At 43.5% G+C, this 19,924-nt stretch overlaps 3 protein-coding genes and 1 long non-coding RNA gene across 5 annotated transcripts; 2 read left to right on the plus strand and 2 right to left on the minus strand.

The window, feature by feature from the left end:
* The first annotated feature begins 1,046 nt into the window (after window positions 1-1,046).
* LOC120295467 (phenylacetaldehyde reductase-like) lies at window positions 1,047-3,725 on the plus strand. Of its 2 annotated transcripts, XM_039316645.1 has the most exons (7): window positions 1,047-1,055; window positions 1,656-1,758; window positions 2,269-2,438; window positions 2,553-2,744; window positions 2,842-3,004; window positions 3,256-3,442; window positions 3,581-3,725. In XM_039316645.1, exons 1-7 carry the CDS (start codon window positions 1,047-1,049, stop codon window positions 3,723-3,725), a joined length of 969 nt encoding a protein of 322 aa, XP_039172579.1. The 2 variants fall into 2 exon arrangements, with proteins under 2 accessions (XP_039172579.1, XP_039172578.1); XM_039316644.1 differs by lacking the exon at window positions 1,047-1,055 and having other exon boundaries at window positions 1,574-1,758.
* Window positions 3,726-5,607: 1,882 nt separating this feature from the next.
* On the plus strand, window positions 5,608-8,605 carry LOC104454625 (phenylacetaldehyde reductase). The gene is given in 6 exon segments (XM_039316638.1): window positions 5,608-5,816; window positions 6,345-6,514; window positions 6,709-6,900; window positions 7,372-7,534; window positions 8,025-8,211; window positions 8,297-8,605. Coding segments are annotated over 6 exon segments (975 nt in total). The 5' UTR covers window positions 5,608-5,698; the 3' UTR covers window positions 8,442-8,605.
* A 358-nt stretch (window positions 8,606-8,963) lies between these two features.
* LOC120296256 (notchless protein homolog) lies at window positions 8,964-11,328 on the minus strand. Its single transcript, XM_039317998.1, has 6 exons — window positions 11,286-11,328; window positions 10,724-10,773; window positions 10,302-10,439; window positions 9,831-9,973; window positions 9,350-9,419; window positions 8,964-9,200 (listed from the first exon to the last, which is right to left on the minus strand). Exons 1-6 carry the CDS (start codon window positions 11,326-11,328, stop codon window positions 8,964-8,966), a joined length of 681 nt encoding a protein of 226 aa, XP_039173932.1.
* A 7,117-nt stretch (window positions 11,329-18,445) lies between these two features.
* LOC120295473 lies at window positions 18,446-19,222 on the minus strand. Its single transcript, XR_005552876.1, has 3 exons — window positions 19,032-19,222; window positions 18,767-18,878; window positions 18,446-18,659 (listed from the first exon to the last, which is right to left on the minus strand). It is a non-coding gene; the product is annotated as an uncharacterized LOC120295473 (long non-coding RNA).
* Window positions 19,223-19,924: the final 702 nt, after the last annotated feature.

The following is a 19,924-nucleotide window of genomic DNA, read 5'->3' on the forward strand; positions in this document are numbered from 1 at the left end:
GAGTCCTTATTTTGTTAATTTTCGGTTTGATTTTGGGACGGTCAAGTTGGGATTATTGTAGTATGATGGAAGGGCTCTCTATGGACTATAAGTATGTTAATAAGGGGATTCGATAGAGAAAGTTATAGTGTAACTAAGTTTTACACTCAAGTGTCGTGTTACAAACGGCTTGAATAATTATTTTGGGTATGCAATTTATTAGCCATAGGAATCGTTTTGTTAACATTTAGATATAATATAGCCGTTTGTTTCGTGGTTGATGTGGCATGCTACCAAAACTTAATGTTGATTCTCGCTCATTTGGTAGGATCGCAAGATCGAAAGATCAAATAACACACACGTTATTTGATTTTGGGGCATCCCCAGGTGAGTAGTACTAATGTCATCTTTGGTTTTGTGTAACTCATGTACTAAGGTAAGATTAACCGACATATACTTGTGAGGAAATGAGGACCTATTTGTTATATATTGATGGATATAGTACTCGGTAATTTTGAGTTATTGTGAGATGATTCGACAAATCTCTCTTGAAGGGTTATGTATGCTGTTTTCGGTATAATCAATTTATGTGGTTATGTGATGACTATTGAAACATGATATGTGTTGTGTTGAGGAAATCAAATGTGTGGTAGTAAAGGAATAAGTGCTACACGACAACGAAATTTCGTGTGAGTCACCTTCAGAGTCTTGTAGTCAAGGGCTAAGTACTACTGACATGCATAGTAAAGGACTAAATGCTACATGATAACGTAATTTCGTGGAAGCCACCTTTAGGGTCTTGTACTATTGCTATATGTGGTCGAGGGCTAAGTACTACAGGATAACGCAATTTCATGGGAGTCACCTCTAGGGCCTTGAGTTTGGATATTGAGTGTGGAATGAACCATTGATATGAGATAGGATGAGTTCATGCTGGTTTTGTTATTATGGATGAATGGAAAATTTGGTTATTTGATATAGCTAGGTTGAGGTAACATTTAACACATTTTGTTTTTGCAAGTTATCATATTTTGTTTGGCGATAATGAGTCGTGCCTTGAGTTTTAAATGAGTAATGTGGAAGCTTGATATGCTTTTGTGATATATACTACTCACTGAGCTATGATTGCTTATTCCATTCATTTTCCATGTTTCAGGTCCCAGGGTTAGCAACTAGTAAGACGAGAGCGCTTTTGGAAAACTTTTGAGAGTTCTATTTTGGGTATGGTTTAAGAAAGTGGTGTATATAATCTTTGCTAGTGGTTGGACTGGTAAAGTTTTAAATGTATATTTCTTTTTGGTGAATTATAGAAACTCTAATGTTGTAACAAACTTGTTTAAGTTATCTGATATGTATATATATAGCTTGAGATATACATAATTCATGGAAGGTTGGCCATGTCATCCCCATTCCTTGTAGTTTTGGGGTGTGACACTTGTGGTCTAGAATAGGTGATGATTCAAAGTTTCTCCATCTATCTTCTCTGATTGAAGGATTTAAGTTGGTGAGACATGTGAATGTTGAAAATTATTCAAGTTGAACATTATCTGAAAGCAATCATAGATGATTTTTTTCTTCCTTAAATATAGAATGCAAATGTTATAGACCATCCAAAGGACCAGTAGAAGATTCAGCTCCAAGGATAGGAGAGGAGAGGGAAAATGAGCACAATAGAGAAGGTGGTTTGTGTAACCGGAGGGGCTGGTTACATAGCATCATGGCTCATCAACTTGCTGCTTCATAGGGGCTATACAGTCAAAGCGACCATCCGCAACACCAGTAAGTTCATCGTTTCATCTTCTTGTCTTGTTCTTAACTCTTTTTTTTTTTTTTTTTTTTTGGATTCTTGGGTGGTGCACTCTATTCTTAGAGTATGATTCACAGTTTCTTAGTTGAATCATTCCAATGCATAGACTTTCTACCAGATTCCGTTTTTATCAGAAAGTGTGCTTTTCTAATCGTCTCTTCCCATTTGGATTCACTCGCATATGAGTGTATGTATTTGGAAGTGCATAACTGCATTTGTACGCATATACTGATTTGTCTATGTGCTTTTGGAGCTCTGGCAATTTAACATGTTCGAGTTCACTGCCTAAAGAATTAATCCCTTGCAATATTTGAATCCATTATTTCTTAATCCTGGTTTTTTTATAGATGTGGATATGTTGCAACTCAAGATCAAGTACTAGCATGTTTCATGATTCATAACTTGATGTCATTCTATATGAAGGGACTTAGATTGTGATCTATCAGATCTAATTCTGCATTCTGGTATGTGCATATAAGCAGATGATTCACGGAAGACACAACATCTTCTGGCACTTGAAGGGGCCAAGGAGAGGCTGCATTTGTTTAAAGCAGATTTGCTAGAAGAAGGGTCCTTTGACTCGATAGTCGATGGGTGCGGAGCTGTTTTTCATACAGCATCACCTGTGGTTTTCTCAGCTTCGGATCACCAGGTGTCTGCACATATCAGTTCCGTCCGCTTTGTACTGTAGATTCATATGATAGGTGATCTGATATTACTCGGATGATTTGGCAAAATCGTACTGATGACCTCCTTCATGTTGCAGGCTGAAATAGTGGATCCAGCAGTCAGAGGCACCTTAAACGTTCTCAAATCATGTGCAAAAGTCCCTTCTATCAAGCGAGTGGTTGTGACCTCCTCCTTGGCTGCAGTAGTGCTCAATGGAAAACCTCTGACCTCTGGTGTGGTGGTTGATGAAACATGGTTCTCAGATCCGGTTTTCTGCGAGGAATCAAAGGTAGTAAGATGCTTTTTCTTGATATTGTTGGTCTCTTTAGCTTGGTCCGTTGTCTGTGAGTTCGTTCATCACATTGTTGTGGCTCTGCTATTTTCAGCTTTGGTATATGCTCTCCAAAACCTTGGCGGAGAAGGCTGCTCGGGAATTTGCTAAAGAGAAGAGGATCGACCTGGTCGTGATGAACCCAGGACATGTGATTGGCCCTCTTTTGCAGCCTACAGTCAATCTCTCGGTGGAATTGATATTGAACTTTCTCAACGGTATTACTTGATGGTTTCTATGTCACACGAACTATTTTCCATGAAATGATTCTTTCTTCTACACATCATGTCAGCATTTGGCATCTCTTTTAAATTCTGAGATTGACCAGGGGAGGATTGATTCAATGTCATAATTGCATAATTAGATGCAATCCATTTCCATGTGCAAGAAGAAACACGGTTGCTCAAGGAAATTGATTTTCCATTAAAAATAGTGTCAGCAATAGGACTAATCAAGACGTATGATGTAGGAATTGAAGAATTTCCCAATGCATCCTACGGATTTGTTGATGTCCGAGACGTCGCACGAGCACATATTCAAGCTCTTGAAAACTCTTCAGCCAGCGGCAGATATTGCATGGTTGGAGGAGTAATGCACCATCCTGACATGTCAAAGATCTTGCACCATCTATATCCCACATTGCGCCTCCCAGAAAAGTAAGTTCCCATTTTTGTTCAACTCCATAGATTAAAAGGTAACTTTTTTCTCTTAAGAGCAAGTCGAGAAATGTTCTTATATCGAGCATATACACTATTGTTAATCGATGCTGCACGAATCATGTGTTTTGAACACAGATGTAAAGACGACAAGCCTGCTGTGGTGGCTCATCGGATATCAAGGGAAAAAGTAGAAGGTTTAGGTGTGAATTTCATACCTTTGGAGATTAGCATAAAAGAAACTGTTGAAAGCCTCAAGGAGAAAGGTTTCCTCTCTTTTTGAGCTTTTTCTTCGGAGGTTGGCCTAAGCGACATCGTTGGGAGCCTTAAGGTCCAAGGCGGAATCTCTCTATTTGAGCTAGCTTTTCTCGATTGACGATGCTAACCTCATAGCATACTTAAAAGGTTATTGATAATGTATTGTATATTTCATCTAGTTATCGTGGTCGAACCACATATGGTCTCTTGTACTCTTGTTGAATAAAGCTTTCCATCTCTAAACTTGAACGATGATGCAATGCTGAATGTCTATCCTATAGTCATCGTATGCAAATTTGTTTTAATATTCAATAATAATAGCATGATAATTGAGTGTGATAATATTGAAAATATTTTATTGAAAAAATCAAGAGAATTGAAGGGCTTAATATATCCAAGAAAAGGTCCAGCCAAAAAAAAAACATAAATTAAGGGATCAAATATCGTTTATCCCAAATTAAGAATTAGATAAGTACAACTAGTTGATACCTCATATAAATATAAAAGAAAATTTTAAATTAATATCTCAAAGCTTAAAGTAAAGCTACTCATGAGGAGCTGGAAGAGTTCCTCTTGAACTTGGGCGCTGCCCCAGGACACTGGAAAGCAATACGAACCTTTTGGCTCAAAGAAAAGTCGAAACGAAATGTAATTATTACCCAGTAATGTCACTCACGTACGTAATGGCTTACGAGTTGCGAGTTTATGTAGCGGGACACGCGACACGACACGAGTGTCCGACACGACACGATACGTCGACACGTCATTTCTAAAAAATAGAGAATTCCACACGTTGCGGCACGTTGAATATTAAATGAATATTTTTATTTTTAATTAATTTAATTCAAATTTATAAATAAATAAATAAAGCATATAATAAATTTACACTAATAATATTAATAAATCAATTCATTTGAAATTTGAAAGATATATTCATAACTAAGGCACATTAGAATCAATTTATTTAAATAAATTCATGATTTTTTAGAATGATCAAAATTTATCATTATTCAAAATTCAATACTTTTACTTTTCAAAATTATTTTTCAATTTCATTTATTTAATTTTTCTATAAAAAAAAAATTCTCAAATCCACTCTTCCTTTCCTTTGTCCATTTCCTCCACCCCAAACTTATTTTACTTTTTTCCCCCAAAATCACTGATAGATAGGCTGTCAGCCTCACTTCCCCTCCCCCAAAACTCAAAAACACGCCATCGTCCCCCTCTTTTTATTATTTTTTATTCCTTTATCACAAACCCTAGCGAACCTCTTTTTCCTCCTCTTTCTACTGCTCGCACAAAAAACACTGGACCAAGACAAACACGCAGATAGCAGACCTCGCTCCCCTCTTTCGCACCTCGTATCATTTCTCAGCTTCCGACGATGGAGCGGACGCAACGCCGAGGAGGAGGAGATGCCGTAGCCGCCGCCGCCGCTTGGCTCCCCCTCGGGCCCCGATCCCTTCCTCTTCTCTTCCTCTCTCTGGCCGTCTCTCGCCGCCGCTGCTGCCGCCGCTCGGCGCCCCCTCGGGCCCCGATCCCTTCCTCTTCTCTTCCTCTCTCTGGCCGTCTCTCGCCGTCGCTCGCGGCCTCTGCTCCTTCCCCCTCCTTCTTCTCCACCCGGAGTCTTCCGGACACGCGTCGACACGCGTGTCGAGAAAAGTTGACCACGTGTCGGAAAATCCGACACGCGTTGACCGCGTGTCCGAGCGTGTCCGAGCGTGTCGACGTGTCTGACACGCTCCGACACGTGTCGGACACGACACGGAAGCACGGGCAACGTGTCCGTGCTTCATAGGCGAGAAGCCGTCTGTCGTCAACAAATGGGTTTGGATTACTTTTAAAGATTCGGTCGAACATCGGGCTCTTTATAATAAGGTCCATCTGCTGCTTCGCCACGCACTTCAGCACTCGTTCACTCCCTCCCCCGAACCCCAAGAGAGGAGACCAGCGCGCGCGCGCGAACTCCACACGGTTCAGGTGCCAAGAACGGAGGAGATGAGCGGAGCAGAGAAGGTGGTGGGCGTGATCGGAGGGTCGGGTTACATAGCTTCTTGGCTAGTCAAGCTCTTGCTCCTCCGTGGCTACACTGTCCGAGCCACTGTCCGAGACCCATGTAAGAAAAGAGTTCCCTTTCTTTATACTCTCTCTCTCTCTCTCTCTCTCTGCTCTGCTCTTTTGACCTTCTTGGGTGTTGTCAAGCTGTTGGAAGAAAAAAACAGAGCTGTTGAAATCTGATAACCCACATGAAGTTGTGTCCAAACCCTTTGCTAGAGTGAAACCATCAAAGCTATTTTTTTTCTCTGAGAGATAGAAGGATCTTGGTAGCTTCATTAGTTTTGTGTTGTAGATTGCCCTCTAATCTATGTATCTATCCAGTAAAGTTCAAATCTTTTTGCATCCTGTTCGACTTTGTTGAAGAAGTGGCACGCTCAAACCATCGTCTAGATTCCGGATTCTTGATTTATTTATTTTCAGTATCACTTTTGCGCAAGTTTCTCCGGGAACAATACGGCTCTTCTTGTCCCGCCTATGCCCTTTCTGACTGTAGATGCTACTGATGTGTCGGTGAGGGTGCTTGCAAGTTTTAGAATTTCAATCAGTTAAATGGAGAATTTTTCTCATTCTTGTGCATGTGCAACAGCCGACCCAAAGAAGACAGGACACCTTCTGGCACTGGAGGGGGCAAAGGAGAGGCTGCATTTATTCAAAGCAGAATTGCTGGAAGAAGGGTCCTTTGACTCGGTAGTCGATGGATGCGAATGTGTTTTTCACACTGCATCGCCTGTTTTGTTCGCAGCTGCTGACCCCCAGGTGCTTGAATCTTGCCATGTTAATCATCCAACGTTGTCCTTGTTTTCCTAAATAAGTAGATAGCTCATGGACAAACCATTCCATTCCATGTGGAAGGGGATTTGCTTTTCTTCTGCCACAATGAGTTCAGTTTCGGTTTTCTGATACTTTTTATGAGAATTTTACCGAATGATTTCTTCTATTGCATGACTCAGGCTGAATTAATTGATCCTGCCCTAAAAGGCACCCTTAATGTTCTAAGATCATGCACCAAAGCCTCTTCTATCAAGAGAGTAGTTGTGACGTCCTCTATGGCTGCAGTTATATTCAGTGCAAAACCTCTGACTTCGGGCATTGTCATTGATGAGACTTGGCATTCAGATCCAGAATTTTGCGAGAAATCCAAGGTTTGTGTATCAAAATTTCCTGACAATATTGCTGTTCATTTCTTTTACTTGTGAAATTTTACTGTTGAATTACATTCAGAGTTCCTGTTACACGGTGAAACTGGTAAAATGCTGATTCTGAGAGGAGTTGGGACATCAGGGAACATTTCTCTCTTAAATCACATAGCTTTCACTAGACACTTTTTACGGATACCCAAACCAAGGAGTGCCTGTCTCATCACTTACAGTTGTTTGTGTTACTCTTGCAATTTGGCCTGGCGCCATGTTAGATGCTACATATGCTTATTGAATACAACAGTTTCTCTATACTTTACTTCCTGGAGGAGAACTACTTATCTTTCGTTTCTTTTAGCCAGTAATCTCCGAATGCCTTGGATGACATCGAATGAAGTCCATGTCATGGCAATGGCTATTATATGTGTTGAATGAGGCGAAACATTCTAACAGTCTCTTTGGCTTATCTATCTTCAGCTCTGGTATATGCTTTCAAAAACCTTAGCAGAGAAGGCAGCTTGGGAATTCGCCAAAGAGAATGGAATTGACCTTGTCACGATAAACCCATGATATGTGATTGGCCCTATCTTGCAGCCCACTGTTAATCTCACTGTGCAGACAATACTGAACTTCATTAATGGTATCACTATCATCTAGCCATAAATTATGTTTGTTATTGAATATTTGCCATTTTATTTCAGAGCGTCTTCATCAAACATTTGTGTTTATGGATGCTTGTTCTCATTACCCAAAAGACAATCTCAAGGAGTAACTATAGAACTATGTATCTGATTGAAGACGATCTCAGTGGAGTCGTATGCTCTTAACCATACTTATGAGTTATGGGCGCATGTGTCTCAGAATGTCTTTTTGCATTGGTCCATGGAATAGCTATCCTTCTTTGCTAGTTAACTGAATTTGGCAATATGAGGTCCCAAGGCCCTTTCATTCTATCTACTGAATCTGTCTTTATGTATTTAAGGGTTTGCTTAATTGGCTGCACAGACACTATTATAATCATTTCTGGTAGATTTCCACGTGCGACATGGTTTTCAACTACTGGCAGTGGCAGCATTTGGTGCAAAGTTGTCTTGACGTTTGCATGGGAGTAATTGAGGCTTATCCTGCAGGACCTCAAACATTTCCAAATACATGCTATAGATTTGTTGATGTTAGAGACATCGCACTCGCACATATCCTAGCTTTTGAAAATCATTCAGCTCACGGAAGATATTGCATAGTAGGCGAAGTCATACACTGCCATGACGCTTTGCAGATTCTCCGAAATCTCTACCCCACTTTGCACCTCCCTGAGAAGTAAGTTATGATTTCTCCTTAATTCTTATCTTCTGTCAGACTGCTGTGCGTCCAAGAGATTATGGTTGTATTCGTAATGGTGTAGATGCGAAGATGAGAAGCCTTTCTCGTCGAAGTATGAGATATCAAGAAAGAAGGCAGAAGCTCTGGGTGTCAACTTCACTCCATTGGAGGTGAGTCTGAGAGATACTGTCGAATGCCGCAACGAAAAGGGATTCATCTCTATCTAGGCACTTGCTTAGAACAGCATATCACAAGCTTGCTAATGACTTGTGGACCTGTGCTCTGTCCTCAGCCTTTCAGCTCCTAAATCATACAATTGTTCTGAATAATGTATCATTACCCACTTTTAGAGATTACTCTGCCAGTTTTTCCCAGCTAATCTTAAGTTATTATTAAAGGCTGATTCTGCCAATGACTTATATGACCAAAATATTGGTGACTCATGATACTCTCAATCAACAGAGCATTGAACAGTGTTTCTGAGCTTAACAAAACCTTGATAATAATAGCTGGATCATAAGTAGACAATGCATACTGGCTGCGATTGCCATCCTGATGCAATAGAGATTTACACGACCAAATTGCATCTGAACTCGCAGCACCTAATAGTTGAGCGTGCACTTTCTGTCTGCAGACGTAATGTGTTATCAAACAATCAATCTTCACTTCTGATGAAAGCATCTGAACTGCCATCTCATTTCATCTGCACATGCAATGGTCTGACAGGCCTTAGTATAACTCCCAGTGCATTATCCCATCCATAGTTTCAACACCTTATCTTTACCACCAGAAGCAACATTCTCACCATCTGGATTCCAATCGACCGCAAAAACGTTCTCACGAGAACACGTGCTAAAGTAAGCAAGTGGTAGTCCATGATAGACATGCAAACTTAAAACTTGTCTGATGACCATGTTAAGGGAACAAACCTCATCCACATGACCCGGAAGATCTTGTTTCAACTTCTTCGTGCGAATATCCCAGATCTAAAAGTAAGCCAAATATTGAGCAAACATTTAAGCATTCAAATCAGGCAAAAATTCATAATAATCATAACCAGTAAAAAGGGCAGACTCCACATGCTATTGACATTTACAAATAGTTCAAACAGAATTAAAACAACAAGCAAGAGTACATCACTCAAGCTTCCATTCGTACTCTGCTTTACAATATCCTCATCACCATATCTCGCAAAATAAGCAGACCTAACATGGTCGAAGGGTTCAAAAAATAACTTTAAATAGGCCATTGAGATCTCAATGAAAACAAGTTGCACTAGAACTCAGCAACCGGGGGGGGAAAATCCTTATTGCTTGCACCATAAATAAACTAATTTCCTGTAACACTAATTATTTTCACAGATAATATTACAAGCTCTCCTGTTACAATTCTAAGTGACCACACTTGATCTCTCTTAAAGCTGGCCCATGACAAACGTAAGTACTTTATGGAAATCATTCAAACGCTATATGCTTTGTGCAACTCAGCTTCAGGGTAGTCTTTGCTCCCACTTAAAAGAAGTCTACTATCTGCAGACCAACTGTGCATTATGTAAATCATGATTAGAAATCATTCTCGAATGGATGAGACGAGAAAATTTTGAAAATACCTCAAACCTTATCTGATATACAGGCCCGGCATGTCCACTGAATGCAGCAACAAACTTCCCAACAATACCATTACACAACTTCACAGATCTATCAAACGAAGCACTAGCCACCCATTGCCCATCCGGTGAAAAGTAGACACGATCCACAAGCTGCAAACAAAAAGCATAATTTCCCGCATTTACACCTAAGACGGTTCAACAAGGATCTAAAGTACTAGCCTCAAGAAAATATTAGGAGGATGTCTCATCCATTGAACCAGTGCCACCAGGATCACAATGTGAAGTACGTCCTTATTTAGCATCATTATGGCAATTGATAGTATACAATGGAACACAAACAGTCTTCTAAATACAGTAAATACTTAGGAATCAATCACACAGCAAAAGCAGGCAGCTGTCAAATCAATCTCCCTCCCTCCCTCCCTCCCTCCCTCCTCCCTCCTCCCTCCTCTCCCCTCACACACGCGCACGCACATACCTGTTGATGATCGGTCATTCGTGTTTTCGGATGCTTACTGACAGAAGTTTCCCACAGAAACATAGTAAAATCATCAGATCCAGAGATCAATTTTTCGGGAGCATTGCCTTTCATTTTCTTGTAACTTTCTAATGCAACCTATGTTCATCAACAAAATACAGAAGTTCATATGACAGTTAATAGAAAGTAGATTACAAATGTGCATAGACCCAAAGGCAGAGAATCACCACAAGGGGGCAGAACATGCACAGAGCCAAAAGACGTGCTGGCTAATGCATACTAGGTTGTAAGAAAATAATGTCCAGAGAGAAATAACCAATGCATACTAAGTTGCATGAGCAAATCAATGTGCAGAGAGAAATAAATGTGTGATTTATTGCCTCATGATATAAAGATGATTCCACATAATAACAGTTACCTACTTGCTTCATTTCTTCAGAAGATGAATACTGTTTTCCAGTGTGATCAAAAGCTACAGTTCGAAGAACATACTCAGCGCTCAGAGCAGGGAGTTAACCCAGTGTCCATGATCCTACAACAAAAATTTTACAGAAATAAGGATGATCGTGAAAAAAAAGAGAGGGGATCTAGCAGCAACTTAGATTAAGAATGTGGATTTGGCAGTAGAAACTAAGAAAAGACATAACCACGCGAGCCATGAAAACTAAACTCTAACCTAAATATGCAATTCATATCTCAGAGACATCAAAAAATGGTGGTATTTCATTCTTACTGTCAATATCTCCCAAGAACTATACAATGAAAACATTCAAGGACATGATATTGCCAATAGCTGGGCTAAATAATATGCCCAATTAGTATGGGGTAGGTCACTAGGTGCCAAACTGCCTCCTGGCACCAAAGAGATTGAGTGAATGCAGCTACTCCAAAGGCGAAAATAAATATAAAGCTCTTGTGGCGAAGAAGAAGACAGGCATGCAATGACCCTGCAATCTGTATAACAAACATCAAAAAAGATGTTACATTCAATTCCCTTATCAGCTTCCCCTGGGAGTTTCTCAGACATTAATCGTACAGTCCTGGGAGCTGCAAGAAATTTAAAATAATTACTTCACCAGGTAACAAGTAGTAGAAGCAGCAGCAGTTTGGCAAAGTCCAAGGATAAGCTTGAAGGCAGAATTTACAAGTCCTCGCTTAATCTTAGGCCCATTAGAAGTACGAATTAGTCAAGAAAACTTCATGTTATTCTTTTGTTGTTCATGTAGCACGGTACTAGCATATGGACATTAATACATCACAAAGTGATTAAATATTTATCTCAGTGTTGAATTGCCTCTCTTGTTCCAACTTGTCAGTGGGACAGCTATTAAGGATTGGGAGAGAGAATTCATGCCAAAAATTTGAAACCATTAATTGAAAGGCAGTTTTACCAACAATTGCCAAAATTAAGGAAGTTGCATACCCAGTATACATTACAACGTCTCCTCCCCAATTTATGCATGTAATAGCTAGAGTATGACTGCTCAGACATATTACACATGTTCATAGTGTTACATCCCGTATGCATGTGTCACGGCCCAAAAGTTAGCATGTCCAAGAGGTTTCCATAGCACGGGCATGACACGTGATGACCCTCGACCTATGTTCCCGAGATGTACAGTATTCTCCTAGGGGCGGGTGATACTGTATTTGTACGCATACGATATAAATGCGAGTAACTGGTAGTTGGCTATAAATGCCGGTAGTTGGTAAATGGAGAGGTGCAATCTCCACCGTTAGATCTAAGGGAGATCTACGGCTAGGGTTTGCCTTATACTTGTATATAAAGGGGTGTCCTCCTCATTGTATTCTCATTCACAACATATATGAAAATCCAGAGCTTCTCTCATCAAGTGTTTCTCTCTCTAGAAGCTCGTTGTGAGTCGAGTGTGAAAGGCCGCTTAGGGGTAAAACCTTAAGCACCGCACGGGTGAATCGAGAGTTGATCGAGAGTTGATCGATCGGCCCGTGACAAGTGGTATCAGAGCTGATTTGCGATCCAAGCGCAAGTGCAATAGCTGATCCACGATCTGATGAGGCGTTGGTCTTGGGTGATGACGGCGCTGATCGTGGGCGAAACGCCGAGAAGGGCGGTGTCCGAGGGAAGAAGACCCGTGGTGGTTCAAAGGAACCTATGGGGGATCTTGCACAAAGGATGGCGAAGCTAGAGTTGTTCGTCTCCGATGTCCAACGATCGGTCGATGACCTGACCCAGACCGTGGACGGAGTTGACGCCGGAAGGGAGGAGCTGGTTGCGGAAGTGCAAAAGCTCAAAACTGGCATGGGAGAACTCCGCCACGAGTTGCTGGGGACCCTATAGGAGGAACTAACACAACAGTACAAACCCTTGGAGGCTGCAATGGCGGCCATGCGTGCGGAGATTGCTGAGTTTACGGGTAAGCTCGCGGAAGCACAAGCTGCACGCGTGAACGGTGTCATCACGGTGCAAGGTCCACGGGTAGACACGCCAAAGCCAAAAGAATTCCGGGGCTCGTGGGTGGCCAAGGACGTGGACAACTTTCTATGGTACATGGAGCGATACTTCCAAGCCATGGGAATCAACGACGACCAAACACGGGTAATCACTGCATCTATGTACTTAGCGGATAGTGCTTTGTTGTGATGGTGTCGTCAGTCGGATGATAGGTGCGGGAATCCTATCGCGACCTGGGTAGGCTTCGTCGAAGAGTTCCGACGGAACTACTTTCCCGCTTATGCGGAGGAGGAAGCTCGTGACGAGCTGAAGTGTCTCGAGCAGAAAGGCGGTGTGGGCAACTACATCAAGCGGTTCTCGGAGTTGCTACTCCAAATCCCCTCGATGAATGAAGTCGAAGTGTTTCACCAATTCATGGGTGGACTCAAGCCATGGACGAAGCAATAGTTAAAGCGGTACAACGTGGGAGACCTCACTACGGCCATGACCATAGCCGAGTCGCTTGTGGAGTACAAGGCGTCGCCTTCCACATCCCGACCAGACACCCGTCCAAGGGACAAAGGCACTGGTGGGGGAGATCGGGGTAGATTCAACAATCGCCCGACTGGAGCTAGACCGCCGAATGGTCCTCATCCTCACCGGGCTAATGCGAGACAAAACAGAGGTGGGCAAAGGAAGGTACGCTCGTATAACTGCTTCTTTTGCGACGGTCCGCACATGACGCGGGATTGCCCGAACAAAGCCAAGCTGGCTGCTCTTTGCAAAGAGGATGGGCCTAGGGAGGAAGCGCGGTTGGGATCGTTGCGCCGCCTTAACACGATCAAGGCCAAGAAGGCCAAAGAACCTAAGGGTTTGATGTTCGCGGACGTGAAGATCGAAGTGACCACGGTGAGTGCGCTGGTGGACACGGGAGCATCCGACATCTTCATCTCGGAGGAGGCTGCGAAGAAACTTAACCTACGGGTTGAGAAGGGAGCCGGTTGGCTCAAGACCGTGAATTCAAAGGAAGTCCCTGCGATCGGGGTTGTAAGGGACGTGGAGCTACAACTCGGATCATGGAAAGGCAAGGAAACTCTAGAGGTAATTCCACTTGACGACTATGATCTTGTCGTTGGAATTAAATTCCTAGATAGGATCCATGTTGTTGTAGTTCCCTTTGCGGAATGTATATGCGTGTTGGACAAGAGTAGCCAATGCGTGATTCCGGTCCATCGTGAGTCGGAGCGTGATCGGAAGATGATCTCGGCCATACGACTCACCAAAGGAGCGAGGAAGGGAGAGGTGACCTTCCTGGCGGCCTTGAAGATTGAGGACGACGAGGGTGAAGGGAAGGAAGTCCCGACGGAAGCAACCCAAGCTCTCGACTCGTTCAAGGACGTAATGCCTTCAGAGCTACCGAAGAAGCTGCCACCCAAGAGGGAGGTGGATCACCAGATCGAGCTTGTGCCTGACGCTCGACCGCCTGCCATGGCACCTTACCGTATGGCGCCACCCGAGTTGGAAGAATTGAGGAGGCAACTCAAGGAGCTGCTCGATGCGGGCTATATTCGGCCGTCAAAGGCCTCGTTCGGCGCGCCGGTCCTATTCCAAAAGAAGCACGATGGGTCACTCCGGATGTGCATCGACTACCGGGCGCTGAACAAGCTGACCGTGAAGAACAAGTACCCGATCCCACTCATTGCGGATCTCTTTGATCAACTTGGGTGAGCTCAGTGGTTCACCAAGCTGGATCTCCGATCGGGATATTACCAAGTTCGGATCGCCGAGGGGGACGAGGCAAAGACCGCTTGCGTGACGCGGTATGGATCCTACGAGTTCCTGATGATGCCGTTCGGCTTGACCAATGCTCCGGCCACTTTCTGCACAATGATGAACAAGGTACTCCACCCTTTCCTAGATAGGTTTGTAGTGGTTTATCTAGACGACATTCTAGTTTATAGCCGAACGTTGGGAGAGCATGTCGAACATCTAAGGCAAGTCTTCCAAGTCTTGCGCGAGAACAAGCTGTTCGTCAAGCGCGAGAAGTGTGCTTTTGCACAAAAAGAAGTTCCGTTCTTGGGGCACATTGTCGGGAGTGGACGTGTGCAGATGGACAAGGCGAAGATTCAATCGATCGTCGAATGGGAGTCGTCGACGAAGGTACCTGTGTTGAGGTCGTTCTTGGGCCTCACCAATTACTACCGACGATTCATCCGGAGCTACTCAAGCATCACCATGCCACTCACGGACCTGCTAAAGAAAGAGAGGGCGTGGGAGTGGACGAATCGATGCCGAAGAGCCTTCGACCGATTGAAGACCGCCATGACCGAAGAACCGGTGTTTGTATTGCCCGACCACACCAAACCATATGAGGTGGAGACCGATGCATCGGATTATCCCATAGGAGGTGTCCTTATGCAAGATGGCCATCCGGTGGCATTCGAGTCCCGAAAGCTGAACGATACCGAACGACGATATACCGTTCAAGAGAAGGAGATGACCGCGGTAGTCCATTGCCTCCGGACGTGGAGACACTATCTCCTGGGATCGAAGTTCGTCGTGAAGACGGACAACGTAACCACGAGCTACTTTCAAACTCAAAAGAAGTTGAGTCTGAAGCAAGCTCGATGGCAAGACTTCCTAGCGGAGTTCGACTATGCGTTGGAGTACAAGCCGGGGAAGGCCAACTCCGTGGCAGACGCGTTGAGTCGAAGGACTGAGCTGATGAGCCACACGGTGAGTCGACCAAGCTGCCCTTGGGTCAACCGCATCAAAGAAGGGTTGGAACATGATCCAAGAGCCCAAGCTCTCATCGGGTACGCCAAGGTAAGACCCGACAGTTTTGGTGTGAGGACGAGCTCCTTTACACCAAGGGAAGGTGACTTTATGTGCCCTTCCATGGGAAGCTGAGGAAGGAAATATTGCGCGAGTGCCACGACTCAAAGTGGGCGGGTCATCCTAGGATCCACCGCACGTTGGCCCTCGTCGAAGATCGGTACTATTGGCCATAAATGCGCGACGATGTGGAGGCGTATGTGAAGACTTGTCTGGTTTGCCAACAAGACAAGCTGGAGCAACGGTCGTCGCCGGGTTTGCTGGAGCCACTTCCCGTCCCAACTCGTCCATGGGAAAGCATTTCCATGGACTTCATCGTCAACCTACCAAAGTCCGAAGGGTGCCAGACGTTGATGGTGGTGGTTGACCGGTTTTCAAAGTATGCAACCTTTATACCTGCGACAAAAGATTGCCTAGCCGGGGAGGCGGCCAAGATGTTCATGAAGCATGTGGTGAAGTACTAGGGAGTGCCAAGAACGATCATGAGCGATCGGGATCCCCGCTTCACGGGACGTTTCTGGTCCGAGTTGTTCAAGCTACTGAGGTCGGAGCTGAACATGTCAACGAGTTTGCATCCCCAAATCGACGGTCAGACGGAGCGGGTCAATGCACTCTTGGAGATCTACCTCTGGCACTACGTGAGCACAACGCAAGCAAACTGGGCAAAGCTGATTGACGTAGCCCAGTTCTCCTACAACTTGCAGCGAAGTGAATCAACCGACCAAAGTCCATTCGAGGTTGCAACTGGGCATCAACCGAACACCCCAAGCACAATTGCTTCGTGTTACCGGGGGAGTAGTCCGCCCGCGTACAAGTTCGCCAAGAACATGCAAGAAGAGGCGGACTTGGCCCGAGCGTGTCTACATAAAGCCTCCAAGCGTATGAAGAAATGGGCGGACAAGAAGCGACGGCACGTGGAGTTCCAAGTTGGGGACCAAGTGTTGGCCAAGCTACACGTGGTTCTTCGATACAAGGACGTGCACAAAGGGTTGATCCGTCGCTACAAGGGGCCATTTCGAGTGCTACAACGGGTTGGAAAAGTCGCATACAAGCTGGAGCAACCACCCAAGCTAAAGGTACATCCGGTTTTCCATGTAAGTATGCTCAAACCTTTCCAAGTTGATGAGGAAGACCCGGATCGAGGGGAGTCACAACGGGCACCACTCGGAGCCAAAATCTCGTATGATCGAGAAGTCGAGAGCATCTTGGCGGATCGAGTCATACGGAAACGATATTGTGCGCCCAAGCGAGAGTATATGATCCGATGGAAGGGTCTTCCGGAGAGCGAAGCCAGTTGGGAGCCCGAGGAGAATCTTTGGCAGTTCAAGAAAGAGATAGAAGATTTCCATGCCGAAGACGCGACGAGAGCGTCACTTGATTAGGTGGGGGAGAATGTCACGGCCCGAAAGTTAGCATGTCCAAGAGGTTTTCATGGCACGGGCGTAACACGTGATGACCCTCGACCTATGTTCCCGAGATGTACAGTATTCTCCTAGGGGCGGGTGATACCGTATTTGTACGCATACGATATAAATGCGAGTAGTTGGTAGTTGGCTATAAATGCCGGTAGTTGGTAGATGGGGAGGTGCAATCTCCACCGTTAAATCTAAGGGAGATCTACGGCTAGGGTTTGCCTTATACTTGTATATAAAGGGGTGTCCTCCCTCATTGTATTATCATTCACAACATATATGAAAATCCAGAGCTTCTCTCTCATCAAGTGTTTCTCTCTCTAGAAGCTCGTTGTGAGTCGAGTGTGAAAGGCTGCTTAGGGGTAAAACCTTAAGGCCGCACAGGTGAATCGAGAGTTGATCGAGAGTTGATCGATCGGCCCGTGACACATGCATCACCGTCTTCACAAGAACTCACAAAGCGACGGCATGGGGAACTCAGATGTACTGGTTCCCAAGATAAACCTGTGATCCATTTCTTGTGGCCCTGACATAAAGCAGATTCAATTGTCTTAGTGGCACAGAGACTATTCTTGCTATGCATCAGCCACAAAATCAAGTTAGACACTTCAACACCTCACAAGTTATCGTCAAAAAATGGTAAAGGGTGTCAGAAAGCTTTCCTCAACAAAAAGGGTACACCATGATCTCATCCTATAAAGGCAAAGCTACACAATAAACTGTACTCACTACACTAACCTTATGGATATCATCCAAATTAACGCCAACACTGCTCCCACTTATTTTGCCACAAGTATCAATTAGAAGCAACAAATTGGCCATTTTATCCACCATTTCCTCTTCAATATGGAGTTATAAACCAAGATATATTAATAGGAAATGGAGTTCCATGGAATCCTTTTAAGGAAGGATTCGTGTAACACCAAAGGTCCAAAACTATTTGGTCCAAACAACTTTCCAGAAAATAAATTTAGGTCAAAGTTAAGTGAAGTCGGTAAAAGCAGCAAAATACAATCAACTGAATAAGATACTTTCTAGTCTTATAATGCAATAAGGATCATACGACAAGTGGATTGCCTGATGGTTGCGCAGTCAACAGATCCCAACATTGGAGTTCTCCAGCCTTGCTTCCACTTACAAGATGCTTACCATCAGGTTACCATGTAATACAGAGGACCCAATTCTTGTGCCCTGAGTAAGAAGAAACTTTCATTAATGAAACAGACAAAAAGGAAACCAAGTAATCTATACTGCCAACAAACTGCTTATTAAAATTTTTTCCACCCACAATCCACTCCATCAGTACAACTTTCAGCTTATGCCTCCAGGAAAATTCAACCTACCGCACCTTCCCTCCCTCCTTCCACCCCACCCCCCAAAAAAAAAAAAAAAACCAAAAAAGTTAATAAATAAATATATAAAAAGGAAAACTCAACTGTTCTCCAGCTAAGCAAAAGAAACCAACTATACAGCAAGTAGGCATGCGTATATTTAGATGCCCCCATGATGGGGAAGGGAGCATACAATTAGAAACTTGAAGGACGTAAGGAACTAAGAGATTCAAATATTCAACCGTTGCATGCAAACATCGAGTCCGAGTATTTAGGTCCCACAATCGGACTGTGATATCTCCTGAACCACTAGCCAGTTGCTTCCCGTCAGGTCTAAAGGCCACAGATAGAACAGCTTCTGAGTGACCTGCAATGGCAGAGAAATGAACCTTTAAAAGGGGATTTTATCTGTATATATCAGACTATTAGGAATAATATAGACATACTGCTTATTAAGCGCAAATTAATTACAACATGTCAAACAAAGGTCCTCCAGCACTCCATAAGGATTGAAACTGTAATCTCCATAATCAACATCCATCTAACAACATTGCTCTCCTTGATACAATGGCACCCCACCCACCCCCTACACACGAAAAAAGAGAAAAAAAAACAGATAGTATGTTATGTTATGTCTAAGATCAGTCTAACTGAATCAGGGTATACTATGAACGATGGATAGTATCCAGCAGCTACCAGAGCTAAGAACTCTGATGGATAAGAAAGCTCAGCCTCATACCAGCAATTGTTGCTGAACAGCGATTTACAGGACGAATTCGGAAAATGGCTTGTGGCTGACAGACTATGGACAAGACCTTCTCCATGGAAACCGCAATGTGAACCCATATTAAAAATGAATGACAGATATGTAGTTAGAGACCTGAGGAAGCTCCTTAAAAGCACAAGGCCTCTGCTTCTTCACTGACCTTTGTTTTTTCTGCAATAAAGATTCAAAGAGTCGACAAGCTCCTGGTCTGATATATAAAAAGTATACGGAAATCTGTCCTCCTAATTATCCCAAAAGTATGAAATCCATTAGAGGGAGAAAATGAAAAACTATCTCGGCCATCAACAAAATTTTGTAGACGAGTGAAAATATCTAAATCAATGGACAGGAAATTTTTCCAAAAAAGTTAAGCATTGACAAGCAGAGGGCGTTGGCAACAAAACAACAATCCATAAGTTGGGTAGTCAGTGTTTCAGTTAAAAACATGTTCACATAAGGAGCAAAAAAAGTAAATTAAGAAAAAGGTGGACACTTCTCAACAAGAACCACATGAGACCGTGAAAACCGTGAAAAACCAAACTTCCACACCCAGTCCCACTTAAAATTCTAGGTCTATGCTCACCCATAAATTTGCAATGGTACATCAGCACCCAAGCAAACTCAAAGATCAAATTCAAATCTTACGTTATTGAGGAGCTTATTGACCATCTCTTGAAGCTGCTAAGGGCCAATGTCCTAAGGAAGGTACACCTTGCTCTAGTGTATTGATGGTCTTCATAAAATTTTTTTACTTATGATGTTGGATTGAACAGTTTACGATGGGTAACCTCTGCTGCTGTGTTGAAGTTCTCAAATCAATGAAATTTGACAGGCATGCCAAAAATCCGGATGACATTGTATTCCTT

This window comes from Eucalyptus grandis, chromosome 7 (genome assembly GCF_016545825.1).
Source record: "Eucalyptus grandis isolate ANBG69807.140 chromosome 7, ASM1654582v1, whole genome shotgun sequence".
Taxonomy (NCBI): domain Eukaryota; kingdom Viridiplantae; phylum Streptophyta; class Magnoliopsida; order Myrtales; family Myrtaceae; genus Eucalyptus; species Eucalyptus grandis.